The sequence below is a fragment of the Urtica dioica genome, chromosome 8 (assembly GCF_054948205.1).
Source record: "Urtica dioica subsp. dioica isolate 48M chromosome 8, U.dioica_male_clone48M_v1_H2, whole genome shotgun sequence".
Taxonomy (NCBI): Eukaryota; Viridiplantae; Streptophyta; class Magnoliopsida; order Rosales; family Urticaceae; genus Urtica; species Urtica dioica.
In genome coordinates this window covers 1,212,834-1,237,118 of record NC_142763.1, presented here as the reverse complement: position 1 = coordinate 1,237,118, position 24,285 = coordinate 1,212,834, and the positions used below count along the sequence as shown (strand labels likewise).

Below are 24,285 nucleotides of genomic sequence, written 5' to 3'. Positions count from 1 at the left end.
ATAGAGCAATAATTAATGGTTTCTATTTTTAGGTTGAAACAATTAATATTGATATAATCTTCAAACGTCAATACTATGTGTTTTTTATGGATTGAAATCTTCGCTCCCTAGCAGAGGTCATTTCAGAGGCAATGTCTTTGCCACCAAGTTAAATTTTGGAAGGTGTTGAAAGAATTAATAAATGAATAGAAATTGGATACGGGGTTAAATACAATGGAATCATTTGCGTATAAAAGTTAGTGGTACGAATAAAATACAGGATACAATTAAGGCTGAATACATCGAGGGGGGTTACTAAAATAATAAGAGAATCAATCAAATACTGATTTCACACAAAATTTAGTGCAAACTAATAGTTAATGCTTGACACGTAAATTGATTGTACTATGTAACCCAATAATATATGGATATAAGATATGTGTCGTGTCATCTATATCAAGCAATACGAGTTATAATAATAAGCTTAATACAAATGAAGAAACCCGACAAACATATTGCAGGCACATAGGTTTGAGAGTTGTGGCCAACAACTAATTGCTTGTCACTATTGCTAAACACGCAAATATTTTATTCCACATAGTTTATGCTGTTTTTCTTTTTTAATATATATACTTCCGATCTAGGTTTAGTATATTCTCTGAACCTATCGTGTGTGTATATATATATATATATATATATATATATATATATATATATATATTTTGGAGAAGTGATATTATCGGTTAAACTTACATGATACATATTCAGAGTATAAAAACATGAGACATATCGATCAAGATTTCGTGATAGTACATGAGCATTAAACTGAAAAAGAATAAACCTACATGGGAGATGTATTTTTTACAGCGCTTGAGAATCGAATCCATGATCTCACAATATGAAACTAGGTGTGGGATTACCAGTACAACTATACCAAATTAGAAACCACAAACCGGTAGCTTTTTGGTCTCCTGTTAACTTGAAATATTAATCAAACTTGTATTCATCAATAAATTTTGTTAATTTTTAAGTCACTGCTCTTAACATAATACAATGGAAGAGTTAATTAAGAATTAATGACATTTTTACCCCATCAACTATGACACTTTTAACAAGTTGTACAATGAGCTAAAAAACTACATTCTTAATCTTTTTTTATAATCACAGTTTCACGTGTAGTCTTCTTTAAGAAATCCATCAAAATAGATGTTAAATGAAGAAAATTATGAAAATGCTCTCCTCTATTTATAGGAAGAATCCCATTATGAAATAAAAATAGATACAAAAAAAAAACAAATCTCTCTCTCTCTCTCTCTCTCTCTCTCTCTCTCTCTCTCTCTCTCATCAGTACCTGGACATAAACCCCAAAAAAATTGTGGCTATCAAAGTCAAACTTTCTCAATTCGATCATCTCGGACCGCGATTTCGAGCCTTCGATGATGATTAGCAGCTCTTCTTTTACTTCCATGGAGATTGGCGGCTCCGATATTCTACATCTTTTATCGTCGAACAATGGCGAACATAAATCCGGTAAATGTTGTTGACTCAGCATTGATAGCTATGACATAGCATTTCGCTAGTCTAGGTCTCCTTCTAACGGTGGTTTTAGCGTAAGAAGAGCCTCTCCGGGGCCTTTGATATGAAGCGGTCGGAGACGATGCGGACAAAATCCCATTGAAAGCCGCACATTCATCGTCACCCATTGAAACTATGTAAACCTGATTGGAATGAAGTCATGTTGACTTCATTGGTCCGTCTATTTTGACACAAAAAATAACAGAAAGACTACATGTGAAAATTTGACTATAAAAATATTGAAAATGCAATTTTTTTTTGGGTAATTAAGCTAAGTAGCCTCCTGAAAATAGTCAATTTATTTTTAGCCAACGTTCTGTAAATAAGTGGTAAATAGCCAGGAGGATTTATTTACAACAAAAATTGGCCGAGACTACCCTTCCATTTTCCCGCCCACTATCTTCCGGGTCATTAATACGTGATCAGCTGTAATATTTGGATATTAATGCACGCGAAAATCGAGGAGTAATTAAAACCATCAGCTGCGTTCACATTAACACGCAACCGCTCAAAAATATTGTTTAAAAAAAAAAAAGATGCCCAAAAATCGCAGAGAAGAAACTGCTCAAATTTGAACCGGAAAAAAGATTCAACACCTTTATTTACAATCGAAATCGAAACCCAGAGAAGAAATACAGCGACGACGAAGAAGAATGAACACGGGTTAGTAAATAAATAAAAAATACGATTTGTATCGGTCTTGTTTTACTGCTCTTCAGGAAAAAAAAAAGAGAGAGATTTGGCCGCCATCAATGCCGAGCCCGAGCACCCCCCTCCTCTCTCTCTCATCGTCATCGTCTCCTTCATCTCCTTCTCCTATCTTCTTTTTCATTCCTTGCGCGCCATCAATGGCCGAGACCGAGCATCACTCACGCGTGTTCCAGCCGAGAAAAAGAGGACAACCACGAGCCGCCGAGGATGCCGGACCGAGAGGAGACACCGGGAAATGACGCGTAGAGCACCGGAGAGTTGATGGCACAACCATAAATCGTCCTCCTCTCCGCGATCTGCGTCCAAGGTCCCGATCTGCGACACCGCGAAGAACAGTTTTTTTTTTTTTCCTGGTTGTTGTTCATAGAAAACATATTTACAGTATATCCGTGTAAATAAGAAGCATATTTACAGTATATTCATTGTAAATATACAACATATTAACAGTATATTCATTGTAAATAAGAAGCATATTTACAGTATATTTGAACTGAAAAAAAATTCTGGAAATATTTTGAGCACGAAAATTTTGGAAATTATGAATATATGGAAGACAAAATAATATCAATAAATGAAGAATATATTTACAGATTTTAACCACGAAAATAGATACTAATTACCTAAAGTCAACGCTAAAAACTTCCAAAAACATAACAATAAATGGGCTATTAATTTTCAAAATCTGCAGGAAATTTCAAATTTCAAATTTGAAAACTTCCCTATTCGGTTTCTGCGAATTAAATAAGGGCAAAAGTGTAAACCTAATTTAATTAATAAGCTGCCACGTAAGCAATATGGCTATTTACAGCATATTAACGAAAGGTTGGCCAATTTTAAATTGCTACACTTTCCGTGGCTTAAGCAGCCAATTATTTGTACAAAAAATTGGCTACGTAAGCCACCTAAACTATAGGAATTGTAAATTAGCCAATCTTTGGTAAATAATTTGTAAATAGCCAACTTGCATACGTGGCAGCCTATTAACTACCTAAAATATATGTTTGGTTGTGTTAAATAAGGCTTTTATTAATTTGTTAATAAGTTTACTTGGCTATTTACAACAAATTAACCAAAAGTGGGCTATATCTCAATCCACTATATCCGTGTGGCTATATAACTTAATAACTCAATTCGATCATCTCGGACCGCGATTTCGAGCCTTCGATGACGATTAGCAGCTCTTCTTTTACTTCCATGGAGATTGGCGGCTCCGATATTCTACATCTTTTATCGTCGAACAATGGCGAACATAAATCCGGTGAATGTTGTTGACTCAGCATTGATAGCTATGACATAGCATTTCGTTGGTCTAGGTCTCCTTCTAACGGTGGTTTTAGCGTAAGAAGAGCCTCTCCGGGGCCTTTTATATGAAGCGGTCGGAGACGATGCGGACAAAATCCCATTGAAAGCCGCACATTCATCGTCACCCATTGAAACTATGTAAACCTGATTGGAATGAAGTCATGTTGACTTCATTGGTCCGTCTATTTTGACACAAAAAATAACAGAAAGACTATATGTGAAAATTTGACTATAAAAATATTGAAAATGCAATTTTTTTTTCATCGAGTAACCGGTTTAAAATGTCATAATTGAGGGATCACAAATGTCATTAATTATTAAATTAAATTGCGGGACTAGTTATTAAATTGAATTCCAAGTGAGCGTGTAATATAAATCTTAGAAATCATTTACAAAGCTGACGTAAAACGTGGCCAACTTTTATTACTATCATACTTACAAAACTCATGTAAGATATATATTATATTTCATATTATTACTATCACATTTTTTTCGGAAGTCCTTGAGGAGCGGCCAGTCGTACCAATTTTCGCAATACATTGAAAAAAAATTGCATAATAGCACGGAAAAAAATTGAAATTTTCAACACGCTGTCAAATTCGATATTAAATCGCATCGAAACACATCATTTAAAAAAAAACTTTCTATAACATCTTTATCAACTAACTCATTTAATTTTTATCTTCCTGTTGTGTTTTTGCCTCTGAAATTACTTCACGGTTTATAGTAATAATTGATTTTCAATTGTTGAGTTGTACATCATATTTTGTAGTCGGACTATGAGATCGGTGGCAACAAAAGTAGACTCTCTCTCTCTCTCATGTGTTTTCTTTTCTTCATTTTCTGGAATGCAAGGGTACAAATGAGATAAAAAGTACAAAATAAATTGTCTCTTTATGTGTATATCAATTGAATTAGTCCTTCTTTCCCGTTTGTATTGATCTTTTTTGCATTGTTGCAATTACATTCTTCCTCTTATCGTGATTTTTGGTTATCAGCCTCAAACTTTTTACCTTTTCATTGCCAATGCCAGTGAGTAATTTGGCGACACCGTACAATCTAATTTGGACATATGGACAATTCCGTTCCCAAATGGACAGTAACATTCCGTCCAAATTCCGTACGAATGGATTCCATGAAAATAAAAAACAAATTTATATATTACAAAGAAACAGTTGTAATTCAAAAAACAATATTTCAGTAGCTTTTTTGGCCGCTGGATCTCAAAAATCAGATGATTCAACAAATATATACGTACTCTTATGAATACTTGTTTACTTTAACGACCTATCTGTTTGGGTGTTAAAAACACAGGAATGACAATGAATTAGTGTTAGGTACTGGCTTGAACGTATTAAATATTATTTAATATCTCTATTAAGTTGAAAACAAAGAACATGAAGTTCAAAAGAAATAGGAACAGAGAAGCTAACAATTATGTCCCACATAGGAAGCTAAGATGGAAAATCATGAAATAAAGAGTTATAAATAATTAAAGAGCAAGCCTGAATAATTAGGCATTTGATTTAAAATGATAAATAATTATATTAATAGAGTCACCCCAAAAGCGATTCGAGCATAGTTCCGAGACATTTTTTGCAAGAACTCTTGAGCGAGCATCCTGGATCAGCAAACCTTTCACTTTTGCTCACACTGTTTCACGTACGAATCCTCGCAAAGCCCAACTCCTTTGGTATGAGCAAACCTTCGATACCACTGAGCATAGCAAAGATTGCAAAACTCCGCCCATGCCCCAAAAATCACGCTCTCAATTTTAACATGAAGCCAAAGAATAATCACAATAAAATGGAAAATAAAAATATTTCTCCACAGTGGAATGGAAAATAAATCAAATAATTCTTCCACAACAAACAAAATTGTCTGTAACATCAAATTTATCCTATATAGTCCACGTCAATTCGCTAATTAATTAAAAATTACACGTTAATTATTCTAGCTATTTTTTTTTTTCTGACATAACCAACCAACCAATCAAACCAACACGAGTCATTATTAGTAAGACGACGTGTAACCGCGGCCAAACCCGACATTATAGGGCCCGGTGTGCTGGATCCGGCCCATCCCGAGCTGGCCATGCATGCCGTCCCTCGCATACTGCTGCCACATCATCTGCTCCTCCGCCATCAGCCTCTGCTTCCTCTCCATCTCCGATATCTGCACGTACGCCGGCGGAGCCACCCCTAACGACGCCGCAAATGGGTCTCCGCCACCTGTCGCGGGCCCCGGCAGCGCCAACGCCCTTGTCCCTGCCACGCTGCTCGCGCTCGCCCCAAACCCTAACCCTAACCCTAGAGTACTCGTCGGCTCTTTCTTGTACATCCCGTCCAAAGTCAACGGGTCAAACCCGCCCGCCATCTCCGTTCTCTGGCTGGCCATCACGCTCGCCGTCTCCACCAGCGCCGTCTCCCAGTCAGTCGTCGTCGTCGTTGCACTGTCGTCACCGAACGCCTCCCATTTTGGTTGCTGCGAAGGAGGGCCGTCGAAGAGCGCTAGGGCTAACTTATCCCCGTGATCCTCGGCAGTCAACGTCGAATCTCCCAAGCCCAACAAATCACCGGTGACGACTACGACGTCTTCGACTGATTTTTCTGGCGCCGGGAGCGCTTTCATACCATTCAGATCTTCTTCTTCTTCTTCTTTTTCTTCTTCTTCTTCTTCGTTAGGGTCGTCGTCTTTCTGTTCGACGACACGGATATCACCCTCGTTGGGCTGCAATGTCAACCCATCCGGTCCTCTGTCCTCAGCGGCGTCGTGGGACTTGGACTGAGCCCTGGCGGCGTGGGACTTGTCGCGGATGAAATCGTCCATGACGAGGAGCTTCTTGGGGGTGATCTTCTCGACCTCGGGGTACTCGGAGGAGCGGGCGATCCCGGTGGTCTTGCACCAGCCGTAGAACTGGTCGAGCTCCTCGAACTGCTTGCCGACGCGGGAGAAGAGGTCGAGGACTTTCGTGCACTCCGAGACTTCCATCTCCATGAACCGGTCGATCAGGACTCCCATGGTCTCCGTCAACTCGTAGTACATTTGGAAGCTCTCTTTCACCGAAGGGTACAAAGCCACTATCACCACCCTGTTGCTCCGAGCCTCTCCTGTGTACAAGCATTATCAATCAGTACTTGCATGCATGTACGTAAACACTCTGCATGTGCTACGCATATATATACCATGTACGTGCATACGAACTTTACGTTTATTTATAACTTTTTCAATTCTAGATCCCATTTAAATAAATGGTTTTTTGTCCCGTTGAGTAATCAGATAAATTATATGTTAGACCAGAAGAATTATTTTAATAAATATGTCCAGTTTCTAAATGAATACCATGAAAATATAAACTTATATATATAATTTTTTTCATTAGATATCGACTCGATCTATTTCCACTACTACGGGAAGGCAAGATATACACAATCGAAAGAACGCAAAATATGAACAAAAGTCAAAGAAATTATAAAGGAAAACACAATCACATGATCTCGGTGATCGGATCATATAAATGTATTTCATATACATACATACATATATATATATACCTGTTGGACGACAGGCCAAGAACCTCTCGAGAAGCTGTTGGAGATGGTGGGCCCGGGAGAAGACCTGATCCGTCCTCATCTCCCTCACCGGAGTCGCCCTCACCACCACCGCTGTCGTCATCTGCTGCTGGTGGCTCACGGCGGCGGCGGTGTCGTCATCTTCCTCCTCGACCCCAAAGGCGCTCCTCCGGCCGCGCCGGCTCTGCATCCGATACTCCAACCGCTCGTCCAAATACAGCGCGTACGTCCGCACGAACGCCGAGTAGTCCCACGCGCCCGGCCCCGACGACGCGTCCCTGAAGTCCGACAGGTTCAGGAAGCGGGTCCCGCGGCGCGTCGAGAAGAAGATCTCCTGCTCGTACGCCGGGTCGCCGTCGGCCAACAGCCGCTGGACCAGGACGAGGGTCTTCAGAGCCACCGTCCAGTTTCGGGTCTTGCTGAGCCGGCGAGAGAGCGTGTTCACGCACGCGCTTATGAACACGCGAGAGTAGCAAGTCAGGCTCAGGATCTCCCGTATGTGCTTTTCTTCCGCCGGCTCTTCCACGTGGCGCGTGGCCTTCACGATCGCCACGTCCAAGTCCGACAGAGACGCCGAGCTTCCAACTTTCGCCAGACCGATGCTCGTCTGGTCCTTCATCGCCCCCAGCGCTCTTCTTATCTTGCTCGGACTCATTTTTTCTCAATTATGACAATGTTATTAGATCCTTTTTTCTTTTTCTTCTTCTTAGTCTTGAAGAATTTTGTCTCTTTTTTTTTTCTTTGGTATTGGTTTGCTCGGATTTACGAAGTGTAGCTTGATGAGAAGACCACTAGAGTTTGAGGCTGAGCTTAAATTAAGGGTGTCTAAATTAAGTAATTCTTTTGATTTACTATAATTAGTGTATGACTCGTATTTAAGCCTATGTAATTCTTTGTTTTAATGGTTTGCATATATATATAAGGAAAATGTCTCCACAATTTATTCGTTCTAGCTAAATGGCTTCAAAATAGTTAAAATTTATATAATTAATTTTTTTTTTTTTTTTTTTTTTTTTTTTTTTTGATAAAAATTTATATAATTAATTAACTGGTTAACTTCTCATAATTTTTTTTATACTGATAAGTTATATGTATGTGTCAATATTTTCATTGGTAGTGTCAAAAGATATTTGGACGAGAAACCTACAGAGATTTACGAGAAATCAATAAATCGACAAAAAATTAAAGTAAAAGTTACTAAAAAAAAAATAGCAACTGATTTCCAGTTTTTAAGTATCATTTTTTTTTTTTTTATAATATTGATTTTTCTATACATATACGGATTTTTAAGGGCTTCTATAAATATACGTTGATTTTCTATAGATGTATCGTTTGATATTGAAAAATGCAGTATTATTATTGAGGAAATGTGTTTTTATTAGTAAATTTCTCTTTTTTTGAAATTACTATATATATATATATTTTTTTTTTTTCGAAGGCATATATATATTTTAGGGAGATATATTAGTAAATTTACTATATTGTGTCTAATACTTTTAGCATTCGTAAATGTTTTATTTATAGAATTACTTAAATGCTTTATATGATTGTATCTCTACAGTTCGTTACTTGGTTTAGTGGATTCGTGGTTGCATACTTGAGCGCGCGACCAAAGTTCGATCCTGAATAGCTCGACATTTTGCTTCGAGTATTAATGTAAACGATATAGCGTCAAAAAACGACAAAAATCGTCATGAATGGTAAACGACTACGAAACGAATATTAAGAAAACGACATCGCATCAAAAAACAACCAAAAAAAGGGAAAACGGCAAAAAGAATATTAGGATAAACGACATCACGTCGGAAAAAAAAAAAGAGATTCGAAAAAAACGACAAAAAAGTAGACGACGACGAAACGAATATGAAGAAAAACGACATCGCATGAAAAACGACAAACTTCGCCAAAAACGATGACGAAACGAATATAAAGAAAAACGACATCGCATAAAAAACGACAAACTTCGCCAAAAACGACGACGAAACGAATATTAAGAAAAACGAATACTAAATGTGTCTATAGATGTTTTTCATATAAACAGAGGCTCTGGTTCAGAATCCACTTCACTAACCTTCAACTAAACAACAATAATGCATTATTATTATTGTTGTATATTTTTGGAAAAGACAGGCACTATTACTTTTTGAAAAGGACAGGCATTATTAGTTGTTAGGAGGAGAAATATCTTGCAAATTCTATATACATATATATGAAATTAAGAATATGCCATCGTGGCATAATAATCGTATTATTTTTCTCCACAGTGGCATTAAAATAATTAAAAGTTTGGGGCCAACTTCTATTTTCATTACCGGGACTTAGTCAACGGTCAGGTCCAATTTCTCAACTCAATTAAAAAAAAAAAAATTCGAATATTTCCGTCAAATAAAAAAGAAAACAATTTTATGGCAACCACTTTCCAGAGAATCCAGACACAAAACGCATTCGTCAAAAGATAAAATCATACAATAATTTACTATTGTATAGACGCCTCGGAGAGAAACCAGTGTGTTTGTGAGAGAGAGAGAGAGAAAGAGAATGGGAAACGAGAGCTCTAGAGAAACGAAACCAGAGACGAAAGACTCAGACGCGTCGCGTGATTTGTCGTCGAAGCTGAAGAAGAAGCTTCACCTCCACAGTGTCCGTCGTCGGCTTCATCGCCACCATGGTCAACGCTCTGGAAATGGCTCTTCGTCTTCTTCTTCTTCTTCGTCGACGATCCGGAAGCTTCTCGATCAAGATCACTTCGCCGGAATCGCTCTCCTCACTCTCCTTCGCGTACGTATCTGATCGTTTCTCTTTTAATTTGGATTTTCGAGGCTTCGATTGCATTTTAGGAGACGAAAGTGGAATGAAGTGTTCTTTTTTCCTTTTAGGCGGAGATGAAGTTCAAGGACAAGTGGCTAGCTTGCGTTTCCTTTGGAGAACAAACGTTCCGTACTCAAATCTCAGACAAGTAATACTCTCATAAAGCATTGGCTATAATCAACGAATTAGATTAACGTCTATACTATTAGCTTCTCGAATGTGCTTTGAACCAAGTTTTTCTTTGTCTTTCGAATGTTCAAAGAGAAAATGGCTCATAGTATAGGAAATAATCGCAGCATTTTTGCTATTTATCTTCTTGGAGTTCTTTTTTAGTGGCTATGTACGAGTTCAATTTCAACTCTTCACTATAGTATTTAATAATTAACAATGATTGATACCGATCCCCTGTAATGTTGCAGATCAGATCTGTTTCAGAAGTAAAGATCTTTGATTAATTTTTTGATGTTGAATTTTTCTATTGTTTTGGCCTATGCAGCACAGAGAAGCCAGTTTGGAATTCTGTGAGTACTCTTTTTCAACTCTCTAGAAAAAACAGCACATTGTTTTAAGTTTTTTTTTTCTTTTCTGCATTGCTTTATTAGCAAGTTTACTTGAGATTTTTTTTTATTCTTTTCATAATATAGTGAAAATCTGGTTATGCACTCTATACATAGTACTATTTCGCTTTGCCATTGTTGATGCCAAAACACCTTTTTTGTACATGTTGATGAATGTAATAATGGAAGACAACTTTTTTATGCTAATCTATGCTTGGTATCAAATTCAGGAAAAGAAGCTTCTTTTGGAAAAAGATGGACCTCATGTTGCAAGAATATCTCTATTTGAGGTCTGAAATGGATACATAGCCTGTCACTTGTTCCATGCCATTGTCTCCTTTCTCGTATTTTTCTCTATAATATCTTAAAAACATATGCTGGGGCTTGAATGTGATTTTTTTTGTTTTTCTTCCCATAAATTTTTCTTTGAGCGGAATGTTTCTTTGTCATTGGAGGCTTCTGCTCTAATCCATATTTTTATTCTGTGCAGACTTATTATAAGCTTTCTAAAAACAATCTGATTGGATATTGTGAGATCAATCTTCTGGAGTTCCTAGCACGGGTGAACATCACTTTCTCATTGAACTATATAATGCTAAGCAAACTGTAATCATTCTATTACATGGAGTTTTGGCATCAGTTTAATTTGTAGGCGAAAGTTTTCATGATATATGTTACCACTGTTTTCTGACATCTGGATATCTGTTACTAATTGTTTCTTTCAGGATGTGGATTTAGATTGCGAAAAGTTTGATATATTAGATCCATCTTCATCAGACTTGGTGGTTGGCAGATTATATATTTCATGCTCTATTGAGGTGCGAAATCCGAAGTACATATGTTATTGGATTATTAATGACATGGGGGAGGGTTTTGACATCTATTGTTTATGAATTACCAGGACCCAGTTGAAACTGAAAAAGCCTTTGCAAGACGTATCTTGTCAATAGTGGTACGTTCTTAATGTGTATGTTACATTTTTACCTGTACTTCATTTTCATAGTGCGTCAATAGTTATATTACATTACAAGTCTCAAGTTTATATCCCTAGTTTTTTTCTTTGAGTTTAGGTACAGTGTTCGGCCTTTGAATTTAGAAAGAATTTATGGACAAAAATAATTTCGTTGTGTCGTGTACATTTACATTTTTGTTCTAATCAGAGTTTGGCATTATTGCATCAAAGAATTGTTAGACTAGAATTTCTAGATATTTTAATGTCCCAATGTATGGTAGTGTATATGATATATGTCAAAGAATAAGATACTTGATAAGAGGAAAACAATTTTTGAGACAAAAAGTCAGAAGTGTTTTAGAATGTATAAGAGACTTGGTGAGAAGCCGTAGATGGCACTCTTCCGTTAATTAAGAAAAAAAAAATTGATAACAGAAAAGGGACTCCTGGCTTGAAAATCCAATGGCATTTTTTGTTATTCCAAATTAAAGGTACTAAAAGAAAACCCATCGAAGCCTTAATTCAACCGATTGAGGAAAAATAAATTATTAAAAAAAAATCATTTTTCTTACACTATCAATTCTGGTATTTATGATTTCTACAGGACTATGATCAAGATGGAACACTCTCATTTTCTGAATTTTCTGATCTAATTAATGCTTTCGGGAATCAACTGGCAGCGAAAAAGGTTTGGCGTGACCCAAGCTCTTATATACAAGTTAGATTATGGGTATGGAATAACTTAATGTAAAGCTTAAAAGGCTACACAGAATCTTTTGAATGTTTAATGAGAAAAATAAAAAAGCGGCACCAACTGTGCGGACTATTTCATCAGAATGCCTCTAGTTTATCGTTTTATTTCTTCAAAAAATATATTATTTTTCTTAGGCTTTTTTTTTTTTTTTTTTTTTTTTTTTTTTTTTTTTTTTTTTTTTCTAACTAGAGAGAGGAGCTCTTTAAAGCAGCTGACAAGAATGGGGATGGTGTGGTTAGCATGGATGAGTTGGCTGAACTTCTTGCTGTTCAACAAGAAAAGTAAGCATTTGCATAAATTTTAGCGAAGAAAGTTTTTAGTAGCATTTAGAGCAGAGTCATATAAATGGACATGAAGCATCTATATCTTTTATGTTGCACCCTAAAAAAAATTCCAATGGTTTTCTCATGTTGTCCCCGGATTCGTGTGATGCAGGGAACCAATTTTGAGTTGCTGTCCTGTTTGTGGTGAAACTCTCGAAGTTTCGGATGCTCTGAACAACATGATTCACCTGACGTTATGCTTTGATGAAGGAACTGGAAACCAAATTATGACCGGAGGATTTTTAACTGAAACACAGGCTTCGTATGGGTGAGCAATATTTCATGCAAGTAGAAAGGGGAGATTTAGTTGGGCTTGGATGGTTCTGTTATGGATTAATTTGGCTCTGCCATCAAATAATATTGTATATCTACATATTTTTAGGTGGATGTTCAAACTAAGTGAGTGGGCCAATTACTCAACCTATGATGTTGGATTAAATTCTGGATCAAGTGCTTCACATATTGTGGTATATACTTTAGCTCACATCCTGTGAAAATGAAAAATGAGTTTCTTTCTGTTTTTCAACTACAATAAACAATCTAGCCTCACTGAGGCTTCAAATAAAAAATAATTTATAAAGTTATCCGTTTGTTCAGTTCAGCTGGTTGGGTGTTTGACTTCGTAAATTGTTGTGTTGTTATTTCTTTGGGGTTAAATCTTGTAGACTTTTCTCACATTCAAAATGTACGTTTTTATATCTAAGAACAGTTTTTCATTTTATTGGATTCAAGTTTTTTATTGTCAACTTCCTGCAATGTCTGTTGGTTGTTTTTACTAACATCTTCTTGTTTTAGGTATTTGATCGGAGGACAAAGAGGCTGGTTCATGAATTGATTGACGGAAAAATTGTTTTGTCAATGAGGGCTCTTTATCAATCTAAGATTGGACTTGGGATTATGGATAAAGGTGTGGTGATTTGCTTTATTTTTTTGAAGGGCTAGTATACAAAGGTGAAAGAGATAACGTCTCTTTCAATACCAGTTACACATGACCCTGCACACACAAACACTCTTGCATGGAAACAAGGAATCTAGAACTTTCAAGATATCAAAGAGAATTCATCAGTATCAATGCTAAACCGTTATGTATTTTCAAAGACCAGTTTTTCCCGTTTCTAACATGCTGTTTTATAAATTTTTTGGAAGCTCTTGCATCTTTACTTTTGGTGACATTATAAATTCAGGGGCAAAAGAGCTCTTGCAGAGCATTTCTGAGAAACAAGGCAGGAAAATGAATTCAGAGGAATCAGCAAAAGACATATTGAAGTTTGTTGAATCGTACAAGGTAACGATAATATTCAACCAATTGTCATGATTGGGGTTGCATTACGAATCCTTTTTAAAATGTATTATCTGGTCTGAGTTCGCAGCCTTTTTAGGGCGGTGCTTTCAATGTAGAGATTTACTTTAACAATTTACTATGGTGGTGTAGGGTCAGATCAATTTGGCCGAAGCTAAATATCCTGTGGAACATTTTAAGGTGCACTATTTATGCATTGATTTTTTTTTTTTATACTATGTCATGTAATATTATATGCCGGTTTGCAATGCTTTTTTTTTTTTTGAAGCAGCAGCAATTTTCCTTGACAAAGTAATACATGTTTTTATTCTAACCAATGCTTCTTTGTACAGACATTCAACGAATTCTTTATCAGAGAGTTAAAGCCCGGTGCAAGACCAATCGCCTTCCCCGAGCGTGATGATGTTGCCGTATGTGGTGCGGATTGCCGTTTAACAGCATTTAAATCTGCAGATGATTGTTTAAGATTTTGGATTAAGGTATTTATAATTGTTATTTATATTTCACCAGCTGGCTGAGGGATATACATATCACGCAGTTCTTGGTTAGAGAACATGTATTGCTTCTTATTTTTAAAATGAAAAGGCTTTTGCGAATAATTTCTCGGGCTTCTTTTTCAATCTTTTATCCAGGGTCGAAAATTTTCAATAAAAGGTCTTCTTGGGCAAGAAGTATGTTCCAACGCTTTTGTTAATGGATCATTGGTCATATTTCGCTTGGCACCGCAGGTATTTTCTTCCCGTTCAACTACTCGTTGATTCCATGATTTTTTTTCCCTTTCTGTAGGACTTAAATTGGGTGACATTTATTTGCTCCAGGATTACCATCGGTTTCATTTGCCTGTTTCTGGAACCATTGAGAAATTTGTTAATATACCTGGGTGTCTATATACAGTAAGTATAAGAAAACTTAAACTTGTTGATTTATGTTTTCTTTATTCTCCCAGCTTTCTGAATATCTCGTTTTTGTTTGTCGTTTACTTTTTCTTCACAGGTAAACCCCATAGCCGTTAATAGCAAGTATTGTAATGTATTCACGGAGAATAAGCGGGTTGTATCGATTATTTCAACTGTTGAATTCGGAAAGGTTAGTAGCTTCTAATCGTTTAATCATAACATCCCGTAGCTTCACTAGACGGTGACATGTGGCGACTTTTGATTTTTTTCTCTCTTTTATTGTTTTTTTCTCTCTTTTTCTGACTTTTTTTTTCTACTCTCTCTCTCTCTCTCTCTCTCTCTCTCTCTCGTGAGCGCGTTTCTAAAACTAGTAAATAAAAAAGGACTGAAATCCTCATTCAGACTTGTCTTTTAAATTCCCTTCCAACACTGTTCATGAGACTATTGCCTTCTCTATCATTTTACTTGACGCAAAAAAGTATTCATTTTCCTAGTTTTATGTCTCAAAAACTTGTTGCTTCGTGAGTGTTAAATCAAGTTATCTAAAGTACTTAATCCATATTTCTTAATTCAAATTCCTTCCATGACCACAGAAATCATATGATTTCACATCTTAGTTAATAATGCTAATATGCATAACAAGTTCGTTTATGCTAATTTCATCTTAGGCCTAATCGTATACATGCATTTATTTTTGAACTGTGCAATGTAGGTTGCGTTCGTGGCTATTGGAGCTACCATGGTCGGAAGTATCACCTTTCTTAAGAAGGAAGGCGATTACGTGAAAAAAGGAGAAGAGGTAAAAACGCAGAAACTATTCGATAATCCATGTCGTTTCTTCATCGATTTACTGGGTTAAAAACATTTACTCGGCAATGCAGTTTGGCTATTTCTCATTTGGAGGAAGTACTGTGATATGCGTCTTCGAAAAGGTTGGTTTTGTTAGTTCATTGTAATCACATATATGACCAACCACGTCCCAAATTAATTCGTCTTACCATTTCACTACAATGTGGCTATCTCTTGTGTAGGACTCAATTGATATCGACAATGACCTCCTAGAGAATAGTGCCAGGTCACTCGAGATTTTGGTCTCTGTAGGAATGAAGTTAGGCGTGGCAAAGAAACCATCCAATCCTGGTATACATGCCCAACCTTGACAACTGTGTTATTTGCACATATTAGCCCGGAATTGATAGATTCAGCATCGCGTATTCTGCGAAATCGATAATTGTGTGAATAAATTATGCTCTCTTATTTATATGTTCAAGCTTATGATCCCTTGCTATTATAAATGAACTAATCAATGAAATTTCTAAATGGTGTGTGACTGATTCTTATGAAATAGAGTTGAGCTTAGCCTAATCCCAGCCTCTATAAGCATCTTTTGCACCACTATTCCTACACCAGATATAGATAATTCCAGGCATAGTGTGGTAGAAAGAATAAGTGATCATGGTCTCTAATATGCCTCAACGAACATATATTTACATAAAAGCTAGTGGTGGATTGTCTTTTAAAACTTATCCTTGTGAGAGTTAGGCTAAAGACCGAACCATACTTTTCAGCCAAACCACTCCAAACGTGATTTGTGTGTGTTGGATTCTAGGCTTTTTCATATGATGTTGTTGACCAAAGTTGAAGTGCTTTTCTTGTGTTTATCTTATCCCAACTAGCATCGAAAAATTGAAAAATATAAATATATATGTATATAGAAGTATCATTCTCTTATCTGGTGATTGTTATTACTTGAGCTATTTCAACGTGTCTGGTACTTGGGTTATCCTCCTACGTTACTTGTGAAGGTTGGAATGTAAACTATGAAAATCAGTGTGCCAAACGATATGTGAAAATAAAAAAATTGGCTAGAATTGTAAATTAGCCAACCTTTGGTAAATAATTTGTAAATAGCCAACTTGCATACGTGGCAGCCAATTAACTACCTAAAATATATGTTTGGTTGTGTTAAATAAGGCTTCTATTAATTTGTTAATAAGTTTACTTGGCTATTTACAAGAAATTAACCAAAGGTGGACTATATCTCAATCCGTGTGGCTAATATTAACTACAGCAACGACAATTCGGCTATATGTGAAGTTTCAATTGTACTTCAAGCTGACTCAATAGAGATACGTGTTTAAAAGCAAAGGATTAAGATATCGCTGCCAATATCGATATGATTTTATTGAGAAATCAGTAATATGTATTTCATAATTATTTGAAATATTTATACAGACATCTTACTGATCAGGATTGAATGAGACCCCGGTTTCCAACGATTATTCATAAAATAATATAATTAACAATAATATCCCTTATTTTTCTACCTATATATCATTAGTGATTTTAATTTTTGACAAGATCCAATAGAAAATATTGATGAGCCGGTCCATAATATTCTCGATATAGAATAATATTCTCTACTAATATATATATATATATATATATATATTAGTAGAGAATATTATTCTATATCGAGTAACAAATTTCAGTTCCCTATCGACCTAAAATAGTGAGACATACCGACTATGTTTATGTTTTACACCCTTAGCCTTAACTCTGATTATTTATCCTAAAGTCTCAACTTTAGGATAAACAATCATAATGTCTCTTAACTCTGATTGTTTATCCTAAAGTCCTTGCACGATAAGTACTTATCATTCCCTTTGATATTTTCTCTTGAGCATAACTTTCAATATAATATGTCACACTATCGAGATTACTTCTGATTTTTTGGTGGAGTTTAATTACGTATTTTGTCTTAATGTTCTACCTCCTCCTAATTTGCTTCATCTCCATAGCAGCATATGCTTTGATGTTTATCGTTTTAATTTATTTATTTATTTTTTATTTTTGCTGATAAGTATTGAGTATTCAACTTGATCATATTGGGTGGCTCTCATTTTAGACAAACTTTCCATTTGCAAAGTACAAATTCAATTTTATGTTTTCCCTGAAAATCCATGTACGAAAAAGTGTCAATAATAGAACAATAGCTATTAAAAGATTTGTTAAGAACTTACAGGGCTAAGGTATAGAGTTTCATGCAAAACAAAGGTTCGAATTGCCATTATCGATAACTATATCGCATCTCTTGATTTGATCGGACTGATTTTTGCATTGGCATGCCGACAGGTAAAAAAAAAGGCAAGTAACTGTTAACAATGGATAAATTGTTTACGGATCAATAAACCGTTTGTTCATAGTCAACGAACGATTATTCATAAACCATTTATATATGTCTCTATTAAACATAGACATCAAAATTTATAACTACTAATGTCCACTTGATTACATTAATAGGAGCAAATACCAGTTATTAATGGGTGTACTGATGGGAATTTTACAACATAATATAATTATTCCTCAAACTCAAAATACCAAAAGTATTCTTATAAAGCTATCAAAATACAATAAAAATAACACTAAAAACTATTACATCATAGCACTCAAAAGACAGCAAATATTCAGACATGAAAAAAAACACATTACATACTTGCGTAAATGAAAGGTTGAGTGTCGGTGTGCTACGAACTCGCCGTTTTTTTTTTTTTTTTTTTTCGTCTTTAGTTTAATCGCGTTATCGGTATTTTTTTCGAGAAGCTAATTTTTTGAACTCGAATCTTGCCTTCACAATAATCTTTTGTATATGATAGATTTTAGGAAAAATGGCATGAACTAGCCAATTTAAACTATGGCTTTTGCAAAATAGCCATAGTTTCATTAGGTTAACCAAAATAGCCATTATTCTCATCCCTGGACTAAATTAATCCTGCCTGGATTAAATTTAATCCCGATATTTTGTGTGGATTAAATTTAATCCTGCCTGGATTAATAATCGCAGCTTGGCTATTTTGCTTATACTTGATAAACTTTGGCTATTTTGCAAATCCTTAAGTTCTATTTGGCCATTTAGCCGCTTGACCCTAGATTTTAACGTTATTTTCGAGAGTGTTTTTTTTTTTTTTTTTTTTTTAATGAGATGTTTCTTTTGTTGATATTTTCCATGAACCGATATTATATTAAGATCTTTGATAAATATCAACGTCTAGCGAACAACTTGATGTAAGATAAGAGATAAAACCCACCCATGTTTCACACGAGCGATCTACTGACCGGTTATGAAAATCAATTTCAATATATTAATTAATGGTATCTCGCTATATTTTGTGTCATCACGTGGAATGTTGGCTTAGCACTATATAATATATCATATGTTTGATTTCCTTGCAGGCCTCTTTGCTTATGTGAGTTCATTGAATATATTGACGGTTGGGGTAGGGATAGAGGTACTTTAATCACTTAATTTTGACAATACAAACATATTGGAGATACCAATTCACCTGCATCACTAATTGATGTGAAGTCACTGAAAAGGAAAATATATATAGATAGTTAGAAAATGTATTAGATATCTCAACTGGATAGCAACAAAACAACAATATGGATGGACAAGTTTTTATATTAAAATATTGCTTGTGTTTGTAATTAGTAATGAAAGAAAAATTTTGGGGCCAGGTTTTTGTAGCCACATGATCCATAATAGAGTCTGAAAATTTAGGCTATTTTCGCTTGTAGATTAGTTTTTTAATTTTATACAAAAAATTAGCACCTGTAGCTAATTTTTATTTATTTTTGGATAACAAAAACACATAAAATAAATGGGAAAATTGAAACCAAACAATTTGCTAATCAATCTCATTCACTCATTTCCAAAATCTTCAACACGTAAACGTCTGTCATTAGTTGGTCTTGGTCTGATCTGGCTTGGTTATAACTTATAACTTGTACTAATAATCATAATATGTGTTATTTTTTTAATTATTGGAAAAAAAAATTATATATCCTAGCTAGTAGTTACGCACATTTGGAGGCTATGTATGGCTGCACTAAAATGATCATTTTAGTTGGAGAAGCCGTAAGCAAAGTACTGCTTCGCCCAAATGTAGTTATTATTTTATTTGTTTCTTTTTGTTCTTGGTTTCTTCTCCAAGATACATATATAATTTATTATTGTACCATACAGACATTAAAATAGTTTTATTATTATTTATTGGAAATAACACTTTAAGGTTCATATGTCGTCCCAGGCAGATCTTGCTGAACTCTCTATCCTACGAATAGTTGATTGCTGTTTTCATGTGCGTTTATTTATTTTATTTTATTTTTATTTTAAATTTTAATTGTTCTCTACTTACGGAAATTGATTACAGCTCTACGGCGAGAGATGCAATATATATATATATATGCTTTTCCGATTGATGTAAAAAAGAAGGAAAAAGAAAGGCAACAAACAAACAAGTCATTTTCATCTAAAAAAAACCATAACATATAAAATTATGGTAAATCATTATTGGTATATAGGCACACTCCAAAAGATAGGTGGGACCAATTAGCCCCATGAGTTTCAATTTGGTCCACGACCAAACCCATATTCGTGTTTGCCACGTGGATTACAGCCAATGCATGATATCAGCATGAAGTATGCAGATTATACGGCCCACATATTTTTGAATATTTGATCATATAAGAGGACACTAATTAGATGAGAAAGCCTGTTTCAGAAGTTAATTGAATTCTAACAAACTAAATTAAATTTAAGAATAACAACAACTTGGTAATTACATTTACTTAAGAATAAAAGGTCTCATCGAGATCAACGGAAATATATAAATAAAAAACCAAAAATACTTAAATTACAATAATACACACAAAAAAATTCAGAGTACAATCACAAACATAATTCACAATTATAATAGAACCACGAATTACTCGTTTTTTAGGTAACACATATCAGAGGTATAGATTTATAATAGAACCACGAATTACCCCGATTGAAATTGATTTAAAATATATATTTAAAATTTTTCCAACTAATGTAAGGGAATAAGCCCCAATGTTTCATTGCATTCAGCTAATTTTATATGTACTTATTGGGGTACGTGGAGCGTAATCCCCCTATATGATATATATATATATATATATATATATATATATTTCTTTGAAACTATATAATATCGTTGTTGAATGCCATTATTTTTAATCTATGTTGCAATAGTATCGAAGTCCCGGGGATATCTGTGCTTTACTTTTAATGGGGTTTTACTTTATCCTACTCATGTGCGTGTTTATAATAACGAATAGAATAAGAACAAGAACATATATAATTGTTATGGTTAGGCTAAAAGAAGCATATACTTGTATATGAATCTATGTACATAAATATTATATACTCACACACATGAAAACGTGGCGGACGATTAAAGCCTGTTGCCTCATCAACCGAAGCTTCCTCTTAAGGCTTATCTTGAATATATGTTCATGTAATCCAAATTTACATATATAATAACACTAATTCCGTTACTTTAGGAAGCATATATAAATAGCATAGATTATATGTTGTGTGTGACTGACTGTACATTGTACATATATTATATATAACTTTGCGTTCCGTTGGGTTTGGCAGCCCGCCGTCTCGGAAGTTGGAACCACTACAATCAAAAGGGCAGTCTTATCATGATCATCAATATATATATATATATATATATATATATATAAATATGTATGTACTATATACACACACATCATAAAAACCCTCGAACTCAAGCTCCACCATCATTTATTTATTATATATGTATATATTTTATATATATATTTGAGATCAAATCCCACCTTCTGTCTCACGTCATCACTAGCTCTCTCTCTCTCTCTCTCTCTCTCTCTCTCTCTCTCTCTCTCTCTCTCTCCTATAAATAGGAGCCACAGAGCTTAACTTCCTTTACAAGCATTCAATATCTTCCTCTGGTTCTTCTCCTTCCGGGTAGCTCTTGAAATTTTACATACATATTAATTATTACAGAATACGTAAGTAAATATATACATGTCAAACAATATGGGAGATGATGATAGTAATAGTAATGGCGTAAACTTGCCACCGGGTTTCCGATTCTATCCGACAGACGAAGAGCTGGTCGTTCATTTTCTTCAGCGAAAAGTTGCTCTTTTGCCATTTCACCCTGACGTCATTCCTGATCTCGATCTCTATCCCTACGATCCATGGCAACTCCACGGTACGTACCATCGTCCATGCATGCACGGCCTATATATATATATATATATATGTATATATATATATATATGTATATATATATATATATATGTATATCATATGTTTTGCATGCCTTGATTTTATGTCTAGCGAAAGAAACCGCTATATTAGTAAAAGCCCTAGCTAGATAGTGTACTAATTTTATTCAAAAGCTATATATCTCGTTTTGTTTAATTAATTACATGTATAAATATTATTTACAATCAATCCAATTACATAAATATATATATATGTATGTATATGTGCAGGTAAAGCTCTAGGAGTGGACACAAAGTGGTACTTCTATAGTAGAAAGACAAAGAATAGAGTTACAAGCAATGGGTTTTGGAAGCCACTAGGGATTGAAGAGTCGGTTAATGGGAGATGTGGTGGCAAAAAAGTTGGAACAAAGAAGTACCTAGTCTTCCATATTGGAGACCCTTCTTCTTCAGATCATGATCATATCAAAACCAATTGGATTATGCACGAGTTTCATCTCTCAGATTCTTCTTCCACTTCCTCATCTAGCTCTTCCACAACCACTAGATCATCATCCAAAAGGAAAGCTTCCAAGAAAAATGTTAGTGCCCACAATTCATTATATAATATTACCTAGCAATATAAATGTAAATAAGTTATTTTGTATATAAAAAATTATTTTTTTTTAATTTTTCAGGATTGTAATAAATGGGTTCTTTGTCGAGTTTATGAACGCGATGACGACGATGGGACGGAACTTTCATGCTTGGATGAAGTTTTCTTATCCTTGGATGATCTTGATGAAATAAGTCTACCAAATTAGTCATTGTACCTCAAGACCTAAAAGAAAGAAAGTAATGATCCAAATTTAGGAGTCTACTATTACTATCATTATCTTTCTTCTATTTGTAAGATTTTTTTTTTTTGTTGCTAGAATATATTTGTAAGATGTTGTACAAGCTTTTATGTAGACCCTAAGTGGACACTATATCATGTACTTTGTGGCTAAGAAAAATGGCCAAAGAAAAAGGAAAGAAAAATTGCTTGTGGGACATTTGAGACAAAATGACTAAAGGGTAAAATTTAGGATTCTTTCTGTTGCCTCCAAATTTATGACACGTTTACATAAATTAACCTCTTGAAGTCTCATCTCTCTCAAACTTTATTTTTGTGCAAAAAGAAAAAAAAATAAAAAACCATTACATTACAATATTACACATAATGTGGAAGTGGTTGACTTCTGTGAAGAATCTGACAGTTGCACGGAATTTGTGTGCACTCAAAAGAGAAATGGTAGTGCCTTTTTGTCCTTATCTCTTTTTCTAAATGGAGGATCAAATACTTGATCACGTGCAGAGATAATTGTGAAGGGAAATAGATAAAACTGTGGAGCCCAACGAGCACTGTAATGTTAGAATGCAGGTTTGAGGGCATATCATAAAGAATAAAATGCCTTTGTTTGCTTTGAGAAACAATTGATGGCTTTTGGTTGTTGTATTGTGTATGTCACAATGCCAAGGAACAATATGTTCATTTTTATATTTATATAATTTTTAATATATGGGTGGCTTCTTAGGAGAGGATTGAGTCATGTGTGATGCAAGCATTCACATTAGCGTTGCAATATATTTTTGGGGCTATTTGCATATTACTATTTTATTTGTCTCTGTATCTCTAGCTATATATGTATAACTTGTTTCTCCATTTATTCTATTCCTTTTTTTTTATATAGCTGTAAAAGTTTTTGTCCAGTTTGTTAGGTGAATGATGACAATTAATTCATGCATAAAATCTCATATATATAGTCCGTATAATATTATTTGGCATCGTGTATAATATTAACGTTACATATATAGTAGTTAAAACAAAAACATCTCAAATTGTTGAAAGTATAGGGTCTAGTATTTCATACTGTAAATCTCTCCTTTTTATGGAATACTGTAAACCTCTCAAACACACACACACACATACATATATATATATATATATATATATATATATATATATATATGTATGTATGTATATACATGATATACCTGTCAGCTGTTTATGCATGCTTGTTTTGATGAGACCGGCCTTGAAAGCCAAGGGAGATCTCTTTAGTGTAGTTAATTTTACTTTGATATTTCAATTTCATGATTTACGTCTGTTGTTTATATTACCAAGTGTAGTACTCGAGTACGTAACATGGTTGTTGTCAAAGACATCATGGTACGTAGTGTCACATATGTGGGGTGGTATATTAAGATTATCAGAAATCCGAGATTTATTAAAAAACTACACTTCTACTTGATATGCAAGGAATAGATGATCATAAATTGTTGGATCCGAAAGATAAAGTCCTATAGGTTGGAGTTTGAAAGTATACAGACCCTCGACTTAAAAATTCAGTAGAGAGGGAGATTTTTATTTATTTACTTTATTATAGAAATGATATTATCGATCAATATTATGATATATATTTGCAGTACAATAACAGGAGATATAGAC

The 24,285-nt window shown here is 34.7% G+C and overlaps 2 protein-coding genes and 1 pseudogene across 4 annotated transcripts; 2 read left to right on the top strand and 1 right to left on the bottom strand.

The window, feature by feature from the left end:
- Nucleotides 1–5,580: 5,580 nt before the first annotated feature.
- On the bottom strand, nucleotides 5,581–7,916 carry LOC149387018 (ENTH/ANTH/VHS superfamily protein). Of its 2 annotated transcripts, XM_089624469.1 has the most exons (3): nucleotides 7,122–7,916; nucleotides 6,358–6,677; nucleotides 5,581–6,288 (listed from the first exon to the last, which is right to left on the bottom strand). In XM_089624469.1, the coding sequence occupies exons 1-3, from the start codon at nucleotides 7,792–7,794 to the stop codon at nucleotides 5,581–5,583; spliced, it is 1,701 nt and encodes a 566-aa protein (XP_089480595.1). In that variant the 5' UTR covers nucleotides 7,795–7,916. The 2 variants fall into 2 exon arrangements, with proteins under 2 accessions (XP_089480595.1, XP_089480594.1); XM_089624468.1 differs by having other exon boundaries at nucleotides 5,581–6,677.
- A 1,559-nt stretch (nucleotides 7,917–9,475) lies between these two features.
- Nucleotides 9,476–16,094, top strand: LOC149387017 (phosphatidylserine decarboxylase proenzyme 3-like; annotated as a pseudogene). Its single transcript, XR_016300723.1, has 21 exons — nucleotides 9,476–9,917; nucleotides 10,016–10,095; nucleotides 10,444–10,468; nucleotides 10,735–10,794; nucleotides 10,995–11,066; nucleotides 11,230–11,322; nucleotides 11,406–11,456; nucleotides 12,061–12,144; nucleotides 12,400–12,491; nucleotides 12,646–12,801; nucleotides 12,916–13,000; nucleotides 13,329–13,440; nucleotides 13,718–13,818; nucleotides 13,966–14,013; nucleotides 14,166–14,312; nucleotides 14,466–14,561; nucleotides 14,652–14,726; nucleotides 14,827–14,919; nucleotides 15,442–15,528; nucleotides 15,611–15,661; nucleotides 15,761–16,094. The product of XR_016300723.1 is annotated as a phosphatidylserine decarboxylase proenzyme 3-like (transcript).
- Nucleotides 16,095–21,515: 5,421 nt separating this feature from the next.
- XND1 (xylem NAC domain 1) lies at nucleotides 21,516–22,867 on the top strand. Its single transcript, XM_089623795.1, has 3 exons — nucleotides 21,516–21,799; nucleotides 22,086–22,396; nucleotides 22,493–22,867. Exons 1-3 carry the CDS (start codon nucleotides 21,610–21,612, stop codon nucleotides 22,616–22,618), a joined length of 627 nt encoding a protein of 208 aa, XP_089479921.1. The 5' UTR covers nucleotides 21,516–21,609; the 3' UTR covers nucleotides 22,619–22,867.
- Nucleotides 22,868–24,285: the final 1,418 nt, after the last annotated feature.

Excerpts from the sequence above, each read along its gene's own strand:
- LOC149387018 (XM_089624468.1), bottom strand. The coding sequence starts at position 7,794 with ATGAGTCCGAGCAAGATAAGAAGAGCGCTGGGGGCGATGAAGGACCAG. Across the intron at positions 6,678-7,121 it reads CTTGGCCTGTCGTCCAACAG|GAGAGGCTCGGAGCAACAGG; the intron begins GTATATATATAT and ends GCTTGTACACAG.
- XND1 (XM_089623795.1), top strand. The coding sequence starts at position 21,610 with ATGTCAAACAATATGGGAGATGATGATAGTAATAGTAATGGCGTAAAC. Across the intron at positions 21,800-22,085 it reads CGATCCATGGCAACTCCACG|GTAAAGCTCTAGGAGTGGAC; the intron begins GTACGTACCATC and ends GTATATGTGCAG. Across the intron at positions 22,397-22,492 it reads GGAAAGCTTCCAAGAAAAAT|GATTGTAATAAATGGGTTCT; the intron begins GTTAGTGCCCAC and ends TTAATTTTTCAG.